The sequence below is a fragment of the Ahaetulla prasina genome, chromosome 2, assembly GCF_028640845.1.
Source record: "Ahaetulla prasina isolate Xishuangbanna chromosome 2, ASM2864084v1, whole genome shotgun sequence".
Taxonomy (NCBI): domain Eukaryota; kingdom Metazoa; phylum Chordata; class Lepidosauria; order Squamata; family Colubridae; genus Ahaetulla; species Ahaetulla prasina.
In genome coordinates, this window is record NC_080540.1 from 63,767,475 (window position 1) to 63,787,598 (window position 20,124).

The 20,124-nt window shown below is 38.2% G+C and overlaps 1 protein-coding gene across 1 annotated transcript in view; it reads left to right on the forward strand.

Annotated features, from left to right (window-relative positions):
• Positions 1-20,124, forward strand: part of ERC2 (ELKS/RAB6-interacting/CAST family member 2) — a 617,452-nt gene that overhangs the window by 530,323 nt on the left and 67,005 nt on the right. Inside the window, exon 14 of the mRNA XM_058170468.1 lies at positions 16,011-16,142. Within this exon, the coding sequence (XP_058026451.1) occupies positions 16,011-16,142 (132 nt within the window). The remainder of the gene's footprint in view (positions 1-16,010; positions 16,143-20,124) is intronic.

Sequence of the window (20,124 nt, forward strand, 5' to 3'; positions counted from 1 at the left end):
TCAAGACTAACACAATTACAATCTTTGAAAAAATCTTTAAAGTACAGTAGTGGCCAAAATTGTGGAAACCTCTTGGGAAAAGTGTATTTTCTAAAATTAGCTAATAACACCACTTTTTTGGGGAGTAGTACCATAAAAGTATATCAAGAATGTAATGCAATAACTTTTATGAAGGATTTGCTATTAGAATAGCAGTTAAAGTATCTTTTCTTTTATGTACACTGAGAGCATATGCACCAAGACAAATTCCTTGTGTGTCCAATCACACTTGGCCAATAAAAAATTCTATTCTATTCTATTCTATTCTATTCTATTCTATTCTATTCTATTCTATTCTATTCTAAAGTATAAAGAAGAAAAGCGAAACATATAAAAAAATGAGATATACAAAAATTATCATGTCAGTTAATACTTAGTTGGGTAACCTTTAGCATGAATTACAGCCTTACAATGTCTTCCCATGGAGTGAACCAAATCTTTTAGTTCTGCAGCTGTTATAATGTGAAGCCAAGATTGAATGATTCCTTCTATTAACTGGGTTTTATTGTTGGGTCACTTCTGACTAACAAATTTCTTTAGTCAGCTCCATAGATTTTCAATTGGGTTAAGGTCTGGGCTATTCCCAGGCCCTTCCAGCAGTGGAATAAGATTATCTTGAAGCTCAAAAAAAAAAAGTGGTGTTATTAGCCGTCAAACCTCAAAAATACACTTTTCCCAAAAGGTTTCCACAATTTTGGCCACTACTGTAACCCAAGAGGTGGATTCCACTTACCTTCGCTACCGGTTTGCAATGGAAGCACATGCACGCATGCACAGAAGCTTCTGTGCATGTATAGGTTGTCTGTGATGATGTCTGGGCAGGTGGGCAGAGCCTCCCACTGCCGTTACTACCAGTTCGCAAGAACCAGACCGAACTGGTAACAACCCACCACTGCTGTAGTTTAAATGTTTTACTTTGAAAAAAACTGCAGAAATATTTTCTCTCTCTCTCAACTAAGGATGCTGAGAGCCAAGAATCAGAGAGATGGGCTACATTCCACCTTCAGAGTTGTACAGGTAGTCCTTGACATTACGATCACAATTGAGCCCAACATTTCTGTTGCTACATGAGACATTTGTTAACCGAGTTTTGCCCCATTTTACAGTCTTCCTTGCCACAGTTGCAAAGGGAATCACTGCAGTTGTTAAGTTGGTAACACAGTGTTAAGTGAATCTGGCTTTCCCATTGATTTTACTTGTCAGAAGGTTGCAAAAGTGATCACGTGATCCCGAGACACTGAAACCATCATATATATGAGTCAGTTGCCAATTGTCTGAATTTTGATCAGATGACTATGGAGCTGTTGCAATGGTTGTAAGTGTGAGAATTGGTCATAAGTCCTTTTTTTTCCGGTGGTGATGTCAAATGGTCACTAAACAAACTGTTGTAAGGTTAGGACTCCTGATACTCTTTCACAAAGACACAAATTTGCATTTTCCTAAAAAGTGGTTTGAACCTCAATACTTACCCTTCCGTTACCAGGAAGTCCCTTTGCGACACCAGCAGCCATGGTAACTGATTCCTAAATGCATCTCAAAAGTTATCCTATCTAAGTTTCAAATCCTATCTAACTTTGAAATTTGGCTGGGAAATGGGTGGAATTGGCTTTCTTGCATATCTGAATAGCATCAAATCGCAGAAAGCTCTTCTTTTATAAAATCTTGTATTGGGATATGGACTGGAGGCAATTCAACCATTTTAAAATCTTAGAATATTTTAAGAATGGTTATTTTTGGAAGACAAAATACTACACATTAAAGAGAAGAAAAACACAACTGCAATGCACACAATATGTGGATGTTTAGACTCATTAATTGCTTAGCAAGCTTGTTTCATGTCGAAGTACCTGATATTAATAAAAAATAGAATATGTCAGTGCTGTATCAAAAGAAATCCAGTGCTTTGCTTGCGGTTGAACAAGTTAATATTTCTAGTTAGAAAAAAAAAATCAAAGATAAATGCTGTTAGTGAAATATTTACAATGATGTCAGATTTCCTCTCTGAAATAACTTGCCTGAGAGCTATAATTAAAATTTCCCCAAGGATTGTTAAGAATAACTGATGAATTTCCCAATTGTCCTTTTTCGTTATTAGGAGGGCCAGCCAAAAATGTAAACAGAATTGGCCAAAAACTGCTTGCAAGAATTTCAATGTAGAAGCGTTCCAGCTACTTCAATACCACAGGTGTCCATAATATATCAGCCAGAGACAATGTTAGTGTTTGGCAATCTTCACTACTCATTAGCTCGCTATTTTGTAAAAAGTTTTAGGAATCAGTGAGGTGACATTGAAATCTTATGACGCTGGAAGTGCATAAAAAAATAAGAAAAAACTTACCCTCTCTCTTTTTTAAAAAAATTTCAACATTCTTTCATCAACTGTATCCAGGAAATGTATCCAAAAGTAGCAGACACACATTCTGCAGGGACCTAACTCAGCCACGGAACTATTGATTAATAGAAGTCTAAGGAAAAGCTAGCATGTGAAAAGATCAGGAAATGTTGTCTTTTGGGATCTTTTCCTTTAATTCAGTTATGCTGTATGCAGTCCCAGGAAAGGAGTAATTAATAATGGAGAGCGGGAACAAATAATTGAACTCATAAGTCTTCCATGACTGCAACAAGAACCTGAAGACTATAAGAATTTGGGAGGGGGGAGCATTTTCAGTATTTTGTACAGCTCAACAGCTTTATTAGATTTAGCCATGGAGAGCTTGCAGCTGGAAGGATGATCAGCAACACACCATTGTCACAATCTCTGATCGTGGCTGCTTCTCTGATTTCATAAGTCATGTGATAATACCTGGCCTTCAAGAGAAACCTCAACCAGCATTTTGAAAGCCCAGGTAACACCCCACAAGTAGCAGGCTAGTTTAGAAGAGACCACACAAATGGTCCCCATTGGCGTTGCAGAATGTGTGTCAGTGGTCAAGAAACAAGAATGGAGGAAGGTGGAGTAGGGCGTAAGCAGAGGCAGATGTGGGAGGATAAGGCTCCGTTTCTAGTGACCTGCCAGCAACTTTTAGCAAACTGCTTTCTTTGGCTGAAGTTGACACGGTCGCATTAGTAGCGCTGAAGGAAAAATCTATTTGCTGCTCAGTCGGCTTCTGCAAGTGGACTTATGGAGGCTTTCGGTCAAGCAGCAAAACGTCTTGGGATCAGTCTCGGTTCACTACTTAGCAGGCTGATTTCTTAAATACAATATTGAAATCCCGTTTCTAATCATTGTTAGTCAATCTTGCTTACAGTCTTTGTGGCAGCCCTAGGGTTTTTTTGTTTTGTTTTTTAATTATGGCTTCCCACATGCTAATGGATTGGCGACTTTATCTCAGTCCCATTCAACTTAGAAAGTGAAATCGGACTGTCTTTATACTCGGCTATAATTTTTTCTTTGAAAAATCACCTGCATAAAAGATTACAATAATTTTCCTCATCTATGATATGATGTGAGCTACGGTGTGGTTTTTATGATTTTCTATCTGTTAATTTCATTGAGAGATTATGATTTAATGATTTAGATAGAAACAAGGAAAAACATTTATAATATGTGTGCTGGAGTCCAAATGGTCCTATGGAATATATCAATTGTTCATCCCCTCAAATCAAGTTTGACTTCAGGTGACTACATGGACATACATTGTTTTCGTGACAATTGGTATGGAAGTTGTTGCCATTGCCTTCTTCATGGATTTTTTTTTACTTGATATACTAATCTATAGCTTTAGGATTTTGTAGTGGTTTCCCACCCAATTCCTAACCATGTGCTCTTTTGCTTAACTTTTTAAGGTCAGTAGAGTGAATACTGCCTAACTTCTTGGAGAAGTTTCCTTTGATACTTGTAAGCTCTGATTCTTACAATCCCCCCCCCCCAAAAAAAACCCACTAAAGACCCATTATTCATTTTTATTAACATCATTACAAAACAGAACCTTCTTTATCACTCTCAGTAAAAATGACATTTCTCCGATCTCCCTATAAAGTATTTAGCAATAGGAAAATTATGGTTCATATTGCAGTCCATTAATCATATGAGAAAAAAATAAAAAGCATATCTTGTACTTCTGACATTTCAAGATTTGACAAAAAAGTAGTAGTGGTTATTGTTGTATATATTTTCTGTTAACTATCTTAATATAGTATAATAATAGTTCCCAGATCTGTTTTCTTAGTTATTCCAGAAAGTTACCTGTTCAATGAGTTATTTTTTTTTTCTGCAGAAAAAAAAGCAATCTGAACATCTTATATTGTCCACATATATTGGTCTAAAATGTGTTCAGAGTCCAGACATCTCCCTTTTCAAAGTGCTAATTATATAGTTGAGCCCCTTTCTTTGTATTTGTGTTCTTACACCCTTCCATGTAATTACTACTTTTATTATTTAGAACAGAGACAAATACTTTTAGCATGAGTGCAGCCTATACATTACTGACTTCACTGTTCTATACCATATCTCCTGTATGCTCTGCTACATTTTTTTTAACCCCCAGAAGTCGCAGACATTTAGGAAACAGAAATCCCAAATGTGTGATGATCATAAGAGAAATGTCAATTGTCAGCATAAATTTACTCAATCACAGATGCCATGGAAATTGAAATTTGGTCCTAATAGTTTAGATAAAGGTCTTTTTGGCAGTTAAAATATGGTGCTTGCCAGTCTGTTAAGTGTCTAATATTCCAGCTGGTGTTTGCGAAAGGACAATTACCCATCAAGATTTGAAAGAAAGAGCTGTATTATGTACTTGGAATAACCAAGCCCATTTTGTAATACTGTACAATGACAGGTGTCAAAGTTGTTGCCATTAATTAAATGGCAATTTAATTCTAAAACCATTAAAATAAATGCACTGCCTGTCTGCTACTGTTGAAATTAGCCAACTGAAAGAGTTGACAAGGCAATTGCCAAAGTGTATTTCTAAAAATCATTTCCAGCAATCTGGAAGGCTTTGATTGTGTTACTTTCGGGCACATTTCATACTGAAGTAGAATGCATTTTTTAAGGGCCATTCTGATTTCTTTAGGCTCCTTACCTTATTGTATGAACTAATTTCACTGACTTCCACTCTGTTTGTTTTGTCTTTCAGTGAGACAGGGTAAGAAAATGCAACCATTCCAGCAGAACTGTATTTTGGAGGCATCTTTCTTATCTTTTACTTTGGATATCTTGCAAATGCTGCAAGATGCCTTTAGTTTGAGGTTGCAGAAAAGAGACTATGCCTTGATTAGGAAAGATCTGAGTAAAGCCTACCTTTACATTTTGTCCTGTCCCCAATTTAGGAAGGTTTATTTGGTCCACAACCACAAAAGCAGATATATGGAAGACACATAAATGCATCGATCGATCGATCGATCGATCGATAGATAGAGATTAGATATAGATATAGATATATAAATATGAACCTAATAGTGTCAAGCACCAGGAAAATCAGGAGATTCACACAGTTCAAATGAGTATAAAGATTTAGTTCAAGCCTAAGCTTTCTACAAGAATCTAACCAGTTAAGGGAAATTAGTAGGAGGTAAGAGAGGCATTAAAGATGGTGTGGACTTAGATCTCTTGTTGGCATACAGGGACTCATGACTTATAGTACATTTGACCCCTCCCTCAGGCTCAGTCTGGTCATCTCCTACAAATATGGGTTCATTAGTAATGATACCTTTAAAAAAAACCTAACATAATCTATTTTTTCTCTAAAGTTTTATCTCAGTAGACGATAGAATGATTCTTTGAATGCAATCAGTTTGGAATTTGTGATCATATAGAAATAATTTCACTATTTGTTTCATTTTTAGGTAAAATAAGTGCCCTTCGTGTCTTCCTAGGAAGAAGCATCGAGTCTTTTCTATTCCTGTAGATTCTTTCATAAACAATACTAGAAAGTTGGAAGTGTTTTTCATATGGTTGGAATTTAATAGCGAATTGTATTCTATCTTCATGTAAGCAATTGCTGAATTCAATAAGGTTTACACAACGACTAAGTCTAAGAGTATATCTTAGATTGGTTAACATTAATTCCCTTTGAAATCAATGGGGTAATTTAACCATGATTAATCCCACTCCATGTCAGGATTCAGCATGCAGTTTTACTAGGATTTTTATGTAGATGCCTAAGAGCAGTGGTGGGTTGCTATCGGTTTGCACTGGTTTGGGCGAACCGGCAGCAGCAGCGGCGGCAGATTCTGCCCATTCTGCGCATGAGCAGAAGCGCTCCCCCACACACACACACATATGAGCAAACCGGTTGTGACGGGATTTGGAACCCGCCCCTGCCTAATAGCTATATTTGCAAAAGAAGATTGTCCAATATTTTATCTTATAAATAATCCCCAATTATCTTGTAAACATATTATGAAAAAAGCTCAAGCGTTGGCATTCTCAACAATTAACAAATTTCTGCAATTGCTAGATGAAGAAAAGGATTTTATTCTTTGTGTTATGCTTCACTGCAGTCTTAACATAATAGCAATAATGGAAAAGGTAAGGATTATATAGATATAACCTCTGCCCAATATATAAATGAAATGACAATTGCCCTGTATAAGCATACTTCTTGCTGCAGTTTTTATGAAAACAAATACTTCTATTATTCATGCAAATACTTTTTTTTTGTCACAACATTATATACAAGCACATATAATGAAAGAAAACAATAGGACAGGAACGGTAGGCACTTTTGTGCACTTATGCATGCCCCTTATAGTCCTCTTAGGAATGGGGTGAGGTCAATGGTAGACAGTTTTTGGTTAAAGCTTTTGGGAGTATATACTTATATCCCTATACTTTATCACTGCTATGCTCAGGGTTCTAGAAAGAAAATCGCACCCTTATTGATAATGAAAGCAGAAAAAAATTACAAATTGAAAACCAAAATGTGAAATGCCATGGCTATTTTTAGTGTGGCTGATCTCAGCATACATAAAATTTAAGTTCCTTGTCATTTGTGCTCCATTGGACATTGGATTTTCTGTGAACTTGGATTCCCATTTCAGATGACAGAAAGAATAGAACTCCTGAATTCCTTGTGTAGATTCTTTTACGGCTTGAAAGCGAAGTCACCAACTTGCCCACTTAATACAGGCCACAGCTACTTTAAATGCAACCCGTGTCATCTGTCTATCTAGATCAGGGGTGTCAAACTTGATTTCACTGAGGGTCACCTCAGGGTTGTGTTTGACCTCAGTGGGGGGCATGGCCAGCTCAACTCATGTTGGGGGTGCCTGTGGTGGCCCAAGCACCCTGCCAGCAAAACTGGAGCTTGGGAGGGCTGCATTGGCAGACAGTTGCAGGAGGCTGTCACAGTCTAAAAACAGAGCTTGAGAGGGCTACATGCAGCCCTCCCAAGATCCCTTTTTGCTGGCAGAAACACTGTGGGCCGGTCCTTCATTGTTTCCAGAGCAACCCTCAGGATAGATCTAAGCACCCTGTAGGCTAGATGTGGCCTGCGGGTCTTGAGTTTGACACTCCTGATCTAGACCAGGGGTCTCCAACCTTGGTCCCTTTAAGACTTGTGGACTTCAACTCCCAGAGTTCCTCAGCCAGGTTTGCTGGCTGAGGGACTCTGGGAGTTGAAGTCCACAAGCCTTAAAGGGACCAAGGTTGGAGACCCCTGATCTAGACAATGGTTTTGCCTTCTTGCTACATAGGGGGGAAAAAATGCTCCCCTCCTTTTATGCCAATAGGGGTGTCTTTCTCACCAGTATAATTGCCACATGAAGGGGATTTTTCATTAATACAAGCAACTAAAAGTGAAAAGAAAAAAATTATTAAATGTTGTGCCACCCACCTCACTGACACAGCATCTCTGAAGAGCTTACAATAGAATGACAAGTTAAAAAAAGGCAATACAAGACAAATAAAATTAGAAGAGTTAAATAGGAAAGCTAAACCCCAAAATGATTGGGTGTCTGGGGGTGGGGATATTCTCTACCGATCAGCCATCTCCAACACAGCATGCCTCTGTCAGGGCCCCAGGCCAAGCAACAGAGCCAAGTTTTCAGACTCTTCTGTAAAGTAACAGTGAGAGAAGAAGAAGGGAAAAAAATAAGGTGTGTTTGTGTATAGAAAGGATAAGACCTTGGATATGAGTAACTAATTGGACGTGTTTCCTTATCTGTTTTATATATGTAAGAACAGAATGAAATAATGAAATGCATGTTTAAAAATGAAGAAAGAAATAATGTTGGCTGGGGTTAATATCAAGTTCATTGGCATCTCTGCCTCCCCCTTAGAGGAAAGGTTTGGACATACTCACAACTAGCATGCAGCCTATGACAAATCCTTGTGAGAAAAAGAGATCCATAATAGGGAAAACATTTTGCCACCTTTATTTTACAATACTGCATTTATGCGGTGTATCAGTTAGGACGGGGTGTCAAACTCGATTTCATTGAGGGGTGCATCAGGGTTGTGTTTCACCTTTGGGGCTGGGTGGGCATGCCTGGGATGGGATTGACCAGCTTGATGTCACTTGGGTCTGCCAGCAAAAACATTTTCACTGACATTTTTGCTGGCAGAGGGATGCAGGAGGCCAATGCAACTGAAAACAAAGGTAGGGAGGGCCATACATGGCCCTTCCAAGCTCCGTTTTCGCTTGCAGAGTCACTGTTGGTCAAGCCTTCGCTGTTTCCAGGGTGGACCCACGGACCAGATTTAAGCACCCTGCAGGCTGGATGTGGCCCACAGGCCTTGAATTTGACACCCCTGCATTAGGATCACTTTGGGACCAAGGATATGGCTTTGAAATATGTTTGAGTAATATTTGCACATGATTAATTTGTCAGTATCTAATGGCACATTGTTGAATGGATGCATATATTTGGCTGTATGGGTTTCTTATATATTTTCGGAGGACCCAGAGCTGAGGGACAACCTTACTAATATCACTTCACCAAAATGTTATTAGCATACTAACACAACATTTGCTGGCAGAGAGAGAAAAACAGATTCAGATATTAAGTAATATCTTCTGTCACTAACAATGTGGCTTAACTGTTTTTCATATTTATATCACATGTGCCAATATTTCAGTATTAATCTGCCATAGATAATAAATATAAGAATGCTATTAGGAAAATTGAAAAAATATGTTTCTGTGTTCTAATTCTAAACTGTATATTGCTTTTTTTTTTGGTTTGGTTTGGTAAGCAAGTCAGCTCAAGCTTTTGATTTCTTTCCATTTTACTGTTATGAGTGATTCATAACAGAAGGTTATATGACCATCTCAGCTTTCCCAGAGACAATGCAATTTTTTAAAATTATGCTACTTTAAGCCTACTGAACTTAACAATCTTCAATGTGTGTAACTTACTGAACTTTACAGGGCAAAAATGCTGGTTGTGGCTGTCTATGATATTGGAATATCAATGTGGAATATTTTTGCAAGGATAGTTATTTCAGGCTTTTAGGCTTTATGGCTAAGATTCATAGTGTCGATTAGGATACTTTTCTAACATGCAACAGGATTTTGAGAAAGATCCTCTCCACAAAAAAAGAAAAACCTGTAGTGATATTTGCGAGAAATTCTATTCACACTCAAACTCCCAAATTTAGAGACAGATTGTTTAGACAAATACTTGAGTGAATAAAGGCAAATATACATGTCTAGGATAATTTTGAAGGATCCAGTCTGGGTTGGTCACCAGGACCAGAGGTTTAGTCTTCTGAACTTTCGGACTCATACTGGAGCCATCTTCAGGGAATTTCTCTCTCACCAGAATGTGATGAGAAAAAAGTTCCCTCAGGATGGGTTCCAGCATGAGTCTAAAAGCTCAGAAGAGAAAACCTCTGATCCTAGTGACCAATTCAGATTGGCTCCTTGAGTACTCAAGAACATGGACTTGGAAAGGATAATTTTATTGTAGATACTGCAATAAACAACCATTGAAACAACCATCGCTCCTTTTTCTCTATATTATTATTATTATTATTATTATTATTATTATTATTATTATTATTATTATTATTATTATTATTATTATTATTATTATTATTATTATTATTTATTTGATTTTTATACCGCCCTTCTCCCGAAGGACTCAGGGCGGTGTACAGGCAACAATAAAATACAGACACTACAGTATACAATTTAAAATGCAAGTTAAAAAACTTATTATAATTAGCCTAGAACTTTAAAAATTTATAAAAACCAAAACCCCATTTAAAATTAGTAAAAAATTTAAAATCGATAAAATTTATGTAATTTAAAATTTAAAATTTAAAATTTAAGCCAGCCCCGCGCGAATGAAAAGATGTGTCTTCAGTTCGCGGCGGAAGGTCCGAAGGTCAGGTATTTGGCGTAAGCCCGGGGGAAGTTCGTTCCAAAGTGTGGGAGCCCCACAGAGAAGGACCTTCCCCTGGGGGCCGCCAGCCGACATTGCTTGGCGGACGGCACCCTGAGGAGTCCCTCTCTGTGAGAGCGTACGGGTCGGTGGGAGGCATACGGTAACAGCAGGCGGTCCCGTAAGTACCCAGGCCCTAAGCCATGGAGCGCTTTAAAGGTCGTAACCAACACCTTAAAGTGCACTCGAAGGCCACAGGGTAGCCAGTGCAGTCTGCGCAGGAGCGGTGTTACGTGGGAGCTACGCGAGCTCCTCTATCACCAGCAGCTGCATTCTGGACTAACTGAAGCCTCCGAGTGCACTTCAAGGAGCCCCATATAGAGCATTACAATAATCCAAGCGAGAGGTAACGAGAGCGTAAGTGACTGTGCACAAGGCATCCCGATCAAGGAAGGGGCGCAACTGCCGAACCAGGCGAACCTGGTGGAAGGCCCTCCTGGCGACGGCCGTCAAATGATCTTCAAACGACAGCCGTTCATCCAGGAGGACACCTAAGTTGCGCACCCTATCCTTTGGGGCCAATAACTCGCCTCCAACAGTCAGCTGCGGCTGCAGCTGACTGGATCGGGGTGCCGGCATCCACCGCGACTCCGGCTTGGGGGGAGTAAGGTTGGGCCTCTTTGTCCCCATCCAGACCCGTACGGCTTCCAAACACCGGGACAGCACTTCAACAACTTCATTGGGGTGGCCCGGGGTGGAAAAGTACAGCTGAGTGTCGTCAGCGTACAGCTGATAACTCACCCCGAAGCCACTGATGATCTCACCCAACGGCTTCATATAGATGTTGAACAGAAGGGGCGAGAGAATTGACCCCTGCGGCACCCCACAAGTGAGGCACCTCGCGGTCGACCTCTGCCCCCCTGTCAACACCGTCTGCAACTGGTCGGAGAGATAGGAGGAGAACCACCGATACACGGTGCCTCCCACTCCCAATCCCCCCAACCGGCGCAGCAAGATACCATGGTCGATGGTATCAAAAGCCGCTGAGAGATCTAATAGGACCAGGGCAGAGGAATAACCCCTGTCCCTGGCCCTCCAGAGATCATCCACCAATGCGACCAGAGCTGTCTCCGTGCTGTATCCGGGTCGGAAGCCGGACTGGAACGGGTCTAGATAGACGGATTCATCCAGGTACTGGGGTAGCTGTCACGCCACAGCACTCTCTACAACCTTCGCAACAAAGCGAAGGTTGGAGACTGGACGGTAATTACCCAAAATAGCTGGGTCCAAAGAGGGCTTCTTGAGGAGGGGTCTCACCACCGCCTCTTTCAAGGCAGCAGGGAAAACCCCATCCAACCAAGAAGCATTGATAATCCTCTGGAGCCAGCCTCGTGTCACCTCCTGAGTGGCCAGTACCAGCCAGGAAGGACACGGGTCCAGTAAACATGTAGTGGCGTGAAGCCTCCCCAACAACCTGTCCACGTCCTCGGGAGCCACAGGGTCAAACTCATCCCAAACAGGCTCAACAAGACGTGCCTCCTCTCCCTCGCTTGGATCATCCCATTCACTATACTTAGTGAAGCTGAATGGCCAACCTAGCAAACAATATATTTCAGTAATTGAAGTGTGAAACTGACATGCTTTCAGCAGGCAGTTATGAAAAACAAAAAGGAGAATCTGAAACAAACTGTTTCCTGTGCTTCTTATGGATCTATTTTTCATTAGCATTCTGCAACCCTTAGGATCTTGGCCGAATCGGATATAATACTTTAAAAAAGAAACATAGAAGTTTTACCCCTGTTTTTGAGGTATAAAAGGCTGTTTTGGGGGTATATAAAGCTACTTACTCAGTGAGATTTGTTAGAAAGAAAAATGCTATGCCAGTGCCAATATTGTCCAGTTGCATGTTCTTTTGAAATTAATTATACTCTGCTTTTAGCCTGTACTCTCACTCTAACTATTAACCTGCAAGAGATGGTGAAGGGCTAGACTATCACAAATCATTCAAAAGTTATCAGTTCTTTTATGAAGCTGTAGAGAATTTGCTTCTTGTCCTAGTAAGTATATTGTTTCATTGTTAAAATAATGAACTACTGTACTGATATTTATTATCTAATAAAACCCTTCACGCACTCCACCCCCAATAAGTTGTTGTTGTTGTTGTTGTTGTTGTTGTTATTATTATTATTATTATTTAGTTGTTTCAGAATCACTCCAAACTCCACTCCTTGTGACTTTCAGATTTGGGTGGATTGATATTTTGACTAGGCTACATTATTTGGAATTAATATCTCAAAACATAATTTTTAATAAATGCTGTATGGATATGTTCTTAAGCAAAGATTCTGCAATAAAGTTTTCACATATCTGATATTTAAAGAATATTAGCATGTTGATCGAAGACTTTTAGTTCAGACCTTTTTCTACTGAGACCTGAATTAAACACATGATGCCTGAAGATGGTCTTCAGAGCCAAGCTTACATTATAGTATGATTTTCATTGTTTGGTTGCTAACAGGATAATTGCAGAATGTATTATCCACGGACTTGCTCCATGAAGTGATAATCCTTAAGGATCAATCTCTTTATTATAATTTGGCTCTGCTAAGTGAAATATCAGATTAAATATAGTCAGGAGAATATGTTGCCAAGGAGGAATTATTTATTCAAAAGCATATTTTTCCATAGTATAATTGCCTATGTATCTGATCCCCTATTCCTCTTCCTATACGAGCATAGTTCCTACTGCAAGTTTGCATAAGCATTTGGTCAGACATGATTCCTAAAGGTTTTCCACAATAGGGAAATAATGTGTTCCACTTGGGTCTTTTCATTCTGTGAAATATTGTTGTCACTTCCTGATCATGCAAGTGAAATACCTTATACTGAAATGCAAAAACAAAACATGAAGTTAAATTTAGAATTAAAACTGTCATTATACTTAAAGTAACTGAAATCAAATTTTACAAGCTGAAGTCCAAATGTCTTGAAGAAAAATACAGTGTTACTGAATCATCTATCATTGAGCTTACCGAATATTAGTTAGGAAACTAATTTAAGAAGTTAAGATAATCTTGATTAACCATATTTTCCAAAATATACAAGCGAAGCGATACCAAAGTATATGTTCATAGATATATTACCAACTCAAGATTGGTAGAATGCTTAATTTTATTCTGTCCAATGTTAACTGGAAACAGATTAATTTTATTCTCTCCAATGCTAACTGGAAACAATGAACTTCAACTTATTTTAAAGAAATTCATGAAACTACAGGAAATGGTGGCAGAAAGAAATCAGTAGGTGGCACTCTTCCCTCCAGATCAATATTTTTCATCACATTGCCAAGAGACCCAGTACATGCTTATTACCCCCCTCCAAGCTTTTAAACATATGGGGTCAATAAAAGTTCCGCTGTTTTTTTTTGTTTCTCAAGTGTAGAGCCCTTGAGGTCCTGGACAAATTCCAATCTAGTTAATTAATTTCTTCCTGAAATAAAACTATACCTGGCATTATAAAGCCTTCTGACTCTTAAAAGGAATTAGTCAGGGTTGCAATATTTCAAAGTATTTAATTAAAATGATTGGGAAAAAAATTATATTTACATATTTTTTAGACGCTTTTATTCTTCCTATTTCATCCCCTAAAATAAGACATCTGATTGTGTCACTTGGAAGCTTGAAACCACTGAAGATGCAATGTCCAAGTTAAGCATCATGAATATAAATGTATATTTCTTATAAGAATGCCGTAAGAGAAACCAAAAGGTGATCTTAAATTGTGCATGTTCCTGATATTTCAGCGAATGTGTAAGTCAGCAAAACAATGTTCTTTTCTTCAGAAAGTTCTGACATAATTTGGTATTAATCAAAAGGCAGGATGCAGTTACACTGCAAAAAGGCTTCAAAAGGATAATTATACTGTGAAATATGTTAATATTTATTCATTTAATCAATTTATATAGATTCTCTACTCAGAGTACCACACTTGGTATTAGCTGTAGCTTTGTGTTTGCTTTGCCAATAGTTTGGATTCAGCAGGAATCAATATTAAAGGTGTTTTATTTATGTTTCAGCACTATATTAAGAATATGGCATCATTCATTCACAGTTCTTATTCCATGACAAGTTTAATCCCCAACACCTCATTACAGGAAACACTTTCAGGATTGCATATATCTTCTTGTTTAACTTGTGCATTTTTATAGGATACAGTTGAAAGGTAGGACATTTAAGGTTGTTCACTAATAAGAAAATTTACAAATAAAATGTTTTAAAAATTCAAATAAGAAGTAGGGTAAGGATTAGAGTGGCTCTTTCTTAGAAAGCTGATTGCTAAGATCATCTTTTCCTTTCCTCCTTTTCTAGAATTTTTTGTTTTGCTTTGCTTTGTTAGACAAAGACAATTTATTTGAGAAGGCCAATCCTTGAAATCTAGTAGATGTGTAATTTGAAAAGGGATTTTCTCACTGTACGATTGGGAGCTATGCTTCAGACCATATAAAAGCTTATGACTATAAATCTGTAAAATTTCCCCCCGTCCAATAAATACACAACTTTAGGATGTCACTCATCAATTCATATTAAAAGAAGGTTTAAGTTTAATAAATGTGTTATATTTTTATTTTATTACCCCACACATGCTGCCTTCTAGATTATTGGCCAGGAGGACTCATCAACTATTTAAGTGATATGTGTAGAGTTATAACACAGGTGTCAAACTCACTGCATTACGTTGCCTTCACATGATGTTTTGTGACATTTTTTCCATCCATGGAGTTGGGGTGGGCGTGGCCTGTGTGTGACGCATTCAGCCTGTGGGGCGCCAGTTTGACAGCCCTAAGCTAGAAAGTTCTGATTCCCATGTTTATCTACTAGGTCCATTTGCTCTAAGTCTTTACACTGCATTTATACAATGGTGAATCTGAAATGCAAAATGCAATACTTTCAATAAAATAGGTTTGATCCATGGCTAGTCTATGTGCATAGTTTAGAATACATGGTTTTTTAAGTATGGCTTCTTGTAAATAAACATTCTATGAAGCACATCTACCTTAATTTATGTTTTATGGTCCAGTATTAACATTGATGGATGGATGTGAAACTTGTAGAAAAGTGTGCATCTTCAGTCCATGAAGGTTTATGTGTAAAGTATTTCTGCTGATTATATGGGGTGACTGGTTCTCTCCATCCATCCATCCATCCATCCATCCATCCATCCATCCATCCATCCACCCATCCATCCTCTGTCTGTCTACCTACCTACCTATCTATCTATCTATCTATCTATCTATCTATCTATCTATCTGATCTCTACCATGTTCTTACTCATTCAGTTCTTGAGGGCTGCTCTAGATGGGTTGTAATACTTGTTTATTGTTAATTATCATGGAACAAAGTTTATTTTTCAGCTAAAAAGTCAAAAGTGTTGCTGAACATGGTCAACCAATATCCTCTTGGGATTAACAGATAATCATAACAGAGATAATTCTGAAAGTTGATTTATTGGTGGATCCATAACAAGTTATTAAGCACAAAGATGTCACCAATTGTTCTATAATCTTTGATATCAGCTGTCACATATTTCATATAATATACTTTGTTGTAGGGAGAAATATTGGTCTCATACAGTAGAGATGTTGTCTAATGTTGTCTCTGCATTCTAGAATTTAGTGGGTTTTTTAAAATTTCCTTCAGACTCAGAATAGAATGAAACTGATGGCAGACAACTATGACGATGACCATCATCACTATCACCACCATCATCACCATCATCACCACAGATCTCCTGGAAGGACACACTCCAATCATAGACCCTCTCCAGAACAGGTAAGACACTACTCTTCTTGCTTTAATTTCATACTTTACCCTCTTGCCAGGGCAATTTTCAAGATAAAATAAAGGTTCAAAAAGAAAAAGAAAACAATATAAGTTATTTGCTCTTTGAACTGAAATGAATGGCTTTATTTGTTTCCATCACTTAGAGAAGCCAAACATTTTCCTTTCTTTTTCCTCCTTTGATTTCACCCCCCCTTCCTTTTATTATGGTTCTCTTCCCTCTTATTTTAATAGCACTTGTAATGGATCTCAGTGTAACTATTAAAAATATTTTTGATGGAGAAGAGGGGTTTGGTTGTTCAGATAGCTGATCCACACAAATATAATCTATTATTCTTTTGTTTTAGGAACTCAGCTTGCTAAAAAAAATTAAAGGAGTTGAATGTGTTGAATTCAACTTTGAATCAGTATTAACATAACTTAAAGTTATGTCCTTTTATGTTATAACAATGTTATTTGTTTCTTGTATTAGAAAAACCTCAAATATCAAGGATTTCTAGGATAGGTTTTTATATTATCCATAAAATGTCTAGCTTTTTCACAAATAGATAAAGAAAAAAACAGTGAGAAGCTGAGTTTATGGGAAGAATCCAAATTCTGCAAAAAAAAAAAAAAAAGAGAGATGAAAAGATTTGTCATATCCATGGCATCAGGTCACTCATGTTCATGCCGGAAGCATAAAGGCGCTTCTGGGTAGAAAGGATTAGCTGGTGACATCATCATTGTCAGGGAGGGGGCATCTGTCCCCATTAATGGGCCCACCAAAATGGTACCTATCCATCTACCCGAGCTTGCATGCTTTCAAACTACTAGGCTGGCAGAAGCTGGAGCAAATCACAGGAGCTCGCTCGATCACACAGTAGCACTCAGGTCTCGAACGTGGGCTTGCTGATTGTCAACCCAGTTCCCTAACCAAGTGAGCCACTGTGCTCCTTGCAATCTGGTGAGGGAGAATTTTTTTTTAAAAAAAAACACCTTGCTTTATTTGTTAGGTATATATATCTTCACTTTCTTCTAAGCAATTAATACTGCCTTAATAGTTGAAGAACTGTACCCTAAACAATGACACTGTGGGGTTAAGCTAAATGAAGAAAGAATGATTTTAAGTATGGCTGGGTTTTTTTTCTTAAACCTGTGTCTCCCAGGTCCTGTCTAGCACCATAACCACTACATCATGTTGGTTCCTTATTTTATTCCCTGCAGAGTCTGTTCAAAAGAAGAAAGAACCAAGTGCTGAACAAAGAAAGGTGATAGGTGTAGAAAGAGAGAGATTCTTTCATGAAAAAGTCATTTCCTCATCTCAGCCAACATGAAATAAAACTTTTGTTACTGGTGCACTGAACGACTTTCCACACTTCATTCTGTAATACTCCACCCATGCTCTGAACACACTTTTCAAAGAGTTCTTGGCAAGAATTTTCTTCTTATTCATCTTTGATTATTGGTCAATGATATCTCACTTTTGAACAAACAGTCCAAGGTTCCTTTAACAGAACTACAAGATGAGCTCACCATTCTATTCATCCGAGGAAGGGCTTGGTTTGGAAAATGTGTTGAATGCACATGTTAATGGCAACTGGTCTAATTAACACTCCCCAAGCAAAATTATGAATTGGAATCCAGATAGATCCTTTTTAAAAATTTTGTCAATTTAGGTTTGAAGGATTTCATGTGGAGAGTCAAAAACATTGCATATATCTTTAAAAAATGAATACAAAATGCATGTTTAAAAATGTATATAACATACAAAATTGCAAATGAGGTGTACATTAGAGGAAGCTAGGAGAAAAGCATAACAGCTACAGCTACATAAATTGTCCTTCAGATTTCCTTGGCCCAATGCACATAAAAATAAGACAAAATACTTTTGTTTGAAGAGAAATGAATGCTGTTGAAAATAGAGATCTAATGAGGAGGTGGAGGAAATGACAAGAGGATCAGCATTTAGATATAAATGCAAAAAGGGTACTGCTTAATAGGAGAATTAGATTTATTTCTAAAAAGGAAAGAAAGAGTTTCAGTATGTATTTCAGGGCTTTTTTTTATTAGCTAGTTAAAAAGTGGATGAATTTTATTAGAGGTTATTAGGTGATGTTTCAGGAGGTTGTATACAGAAAGGGTAAAATGTGAATATTCTAGACTAAATTAGTCTCTTATAAGGACATATTTCCAGAAGGTCTTTCTTTGCCTAATGTAATATTTGCAAAACTTTGGGCCTTTTTATTTAATTAAAAACTGGCTACATTAACCGTTGATGGCAAAAAAGGAGCTTTAAGTAAATACTTAAATAGTAAGAACATCGTGGAGACAGAGAGCAGAATAACAAGTGACAGAGGGAGTGGAGTATACAGCAGTATCTGATTAATGAAGGAAGTAAACAGAGATTAATTATGCCGTTGGAAAACTATACAGTCAGCCAGAGCCTGACCACTAACAAATGGAACCGAGCAATCTTCAAATTAACCATTGGCGTGCCAAATTTTAAGTATCTTTTTTTTTTACAACTGTTGTCAACTGATTGTACCAGTGGTGGGTTGCTACTGGTTTGCCCTGGATTGAGGGAACTGGTAGTGGTGGCAGGAGACTCCGCCCACCCACCCATTCAGAAGCATTGCGCATGCACAGAAGCATTGCACACACATGCATGCACGCGCCCATGAGCAAACCAGTAGCAATGGGTTTTGAAACCCACCCCTGGATTGTACCATAGTTTTTATTATACTAGTCTATGTCATACAAAAATCTCTGGACTGATTTAATCCCTAACACTGGTATAAAATCACAAAAAGTTACAGGAGATTCATAAAACTCATAGCTAGACCCAGTAGAATAGAGTAGTTAAGATACTGGACTAGAATTGGGAAGACCCAAGCTTAGCTACTGATGAGATTGGGTGGTCATTCTCTCGCGACACAATTTATTTCACAAGGCAGATTTTGTGGGAATAAAATGAAGCAGCCTCTCTATGTAAACTGGCTTGAGAAAAGGTGGATATAAACCAAATGAATGAGAGATTTTTTCACTTCATTCTGTTAGACCTTTTTTTTTATTTCATTTTGTCATAACAGTATACACAAACATTGTCATAAATAAAAAACAACACATCATGAAATATATATATATAGACTAAGAGAACCCAATGGCTCCCTAGGACACACCATCTACCAGAAGAAAACACACACAAACCGCTATCTGCACACACTCTCACACCACCACCCAGCACAGATCAACTCCGTAGCCAAGACACTCATCTCCAGAACAAAATGCTTAGCTGATGAACAACACCTAAAACCCGAACTAGACACTCTCACTAACGTACTAACATCCAATGGATTCCAAACAAATAAGATTACCAAGCTAATCCAAAAAGAACCCCCCACTAAAATCCAAGACAGAGAACAAGAAAATGGCACAGCCCTCCTCCCATATATAAAAGGCACCACAGACAGAATCAGCAAGATCCTCCACAAACACAACATCAAGACAGCATTCTGCACAAACAGAAAAATATCCACCATCCTAAGAAACCCCAAAGACAAAATTGAGTTAGAAAATCAAGGAGTATATGAAATCCCATGCACCGCCTGCCCCACCACATACATTGGACAAACCAACAGAAGAATAAGTGCACGATTGAAGAACACAAGAACTCATTCAAAAAGAGGAACCAACTTCTTCCTGGTCCAACACTTTAAAGTCACAGGACATGATATTGACTTTAAAAAGACCAGAACTATCGCCAAAACTGAACACTTTAACAACAGAATAATCAGAGAAGCCATTGAGATAGAAAAACGCCCACACAGCATGAACAAACGAGATGACACCTCCCGCCTACCAGCCATTTGGAAACCCGCTCTTATTGACAAACGAGTCCCTAACACGAGGAATGACACCAGACCCACACTCACAAGGTCCACACAGGATGTCACCACCGCACATCCACCCAGAAAGCAGACCCAAACCCACACTG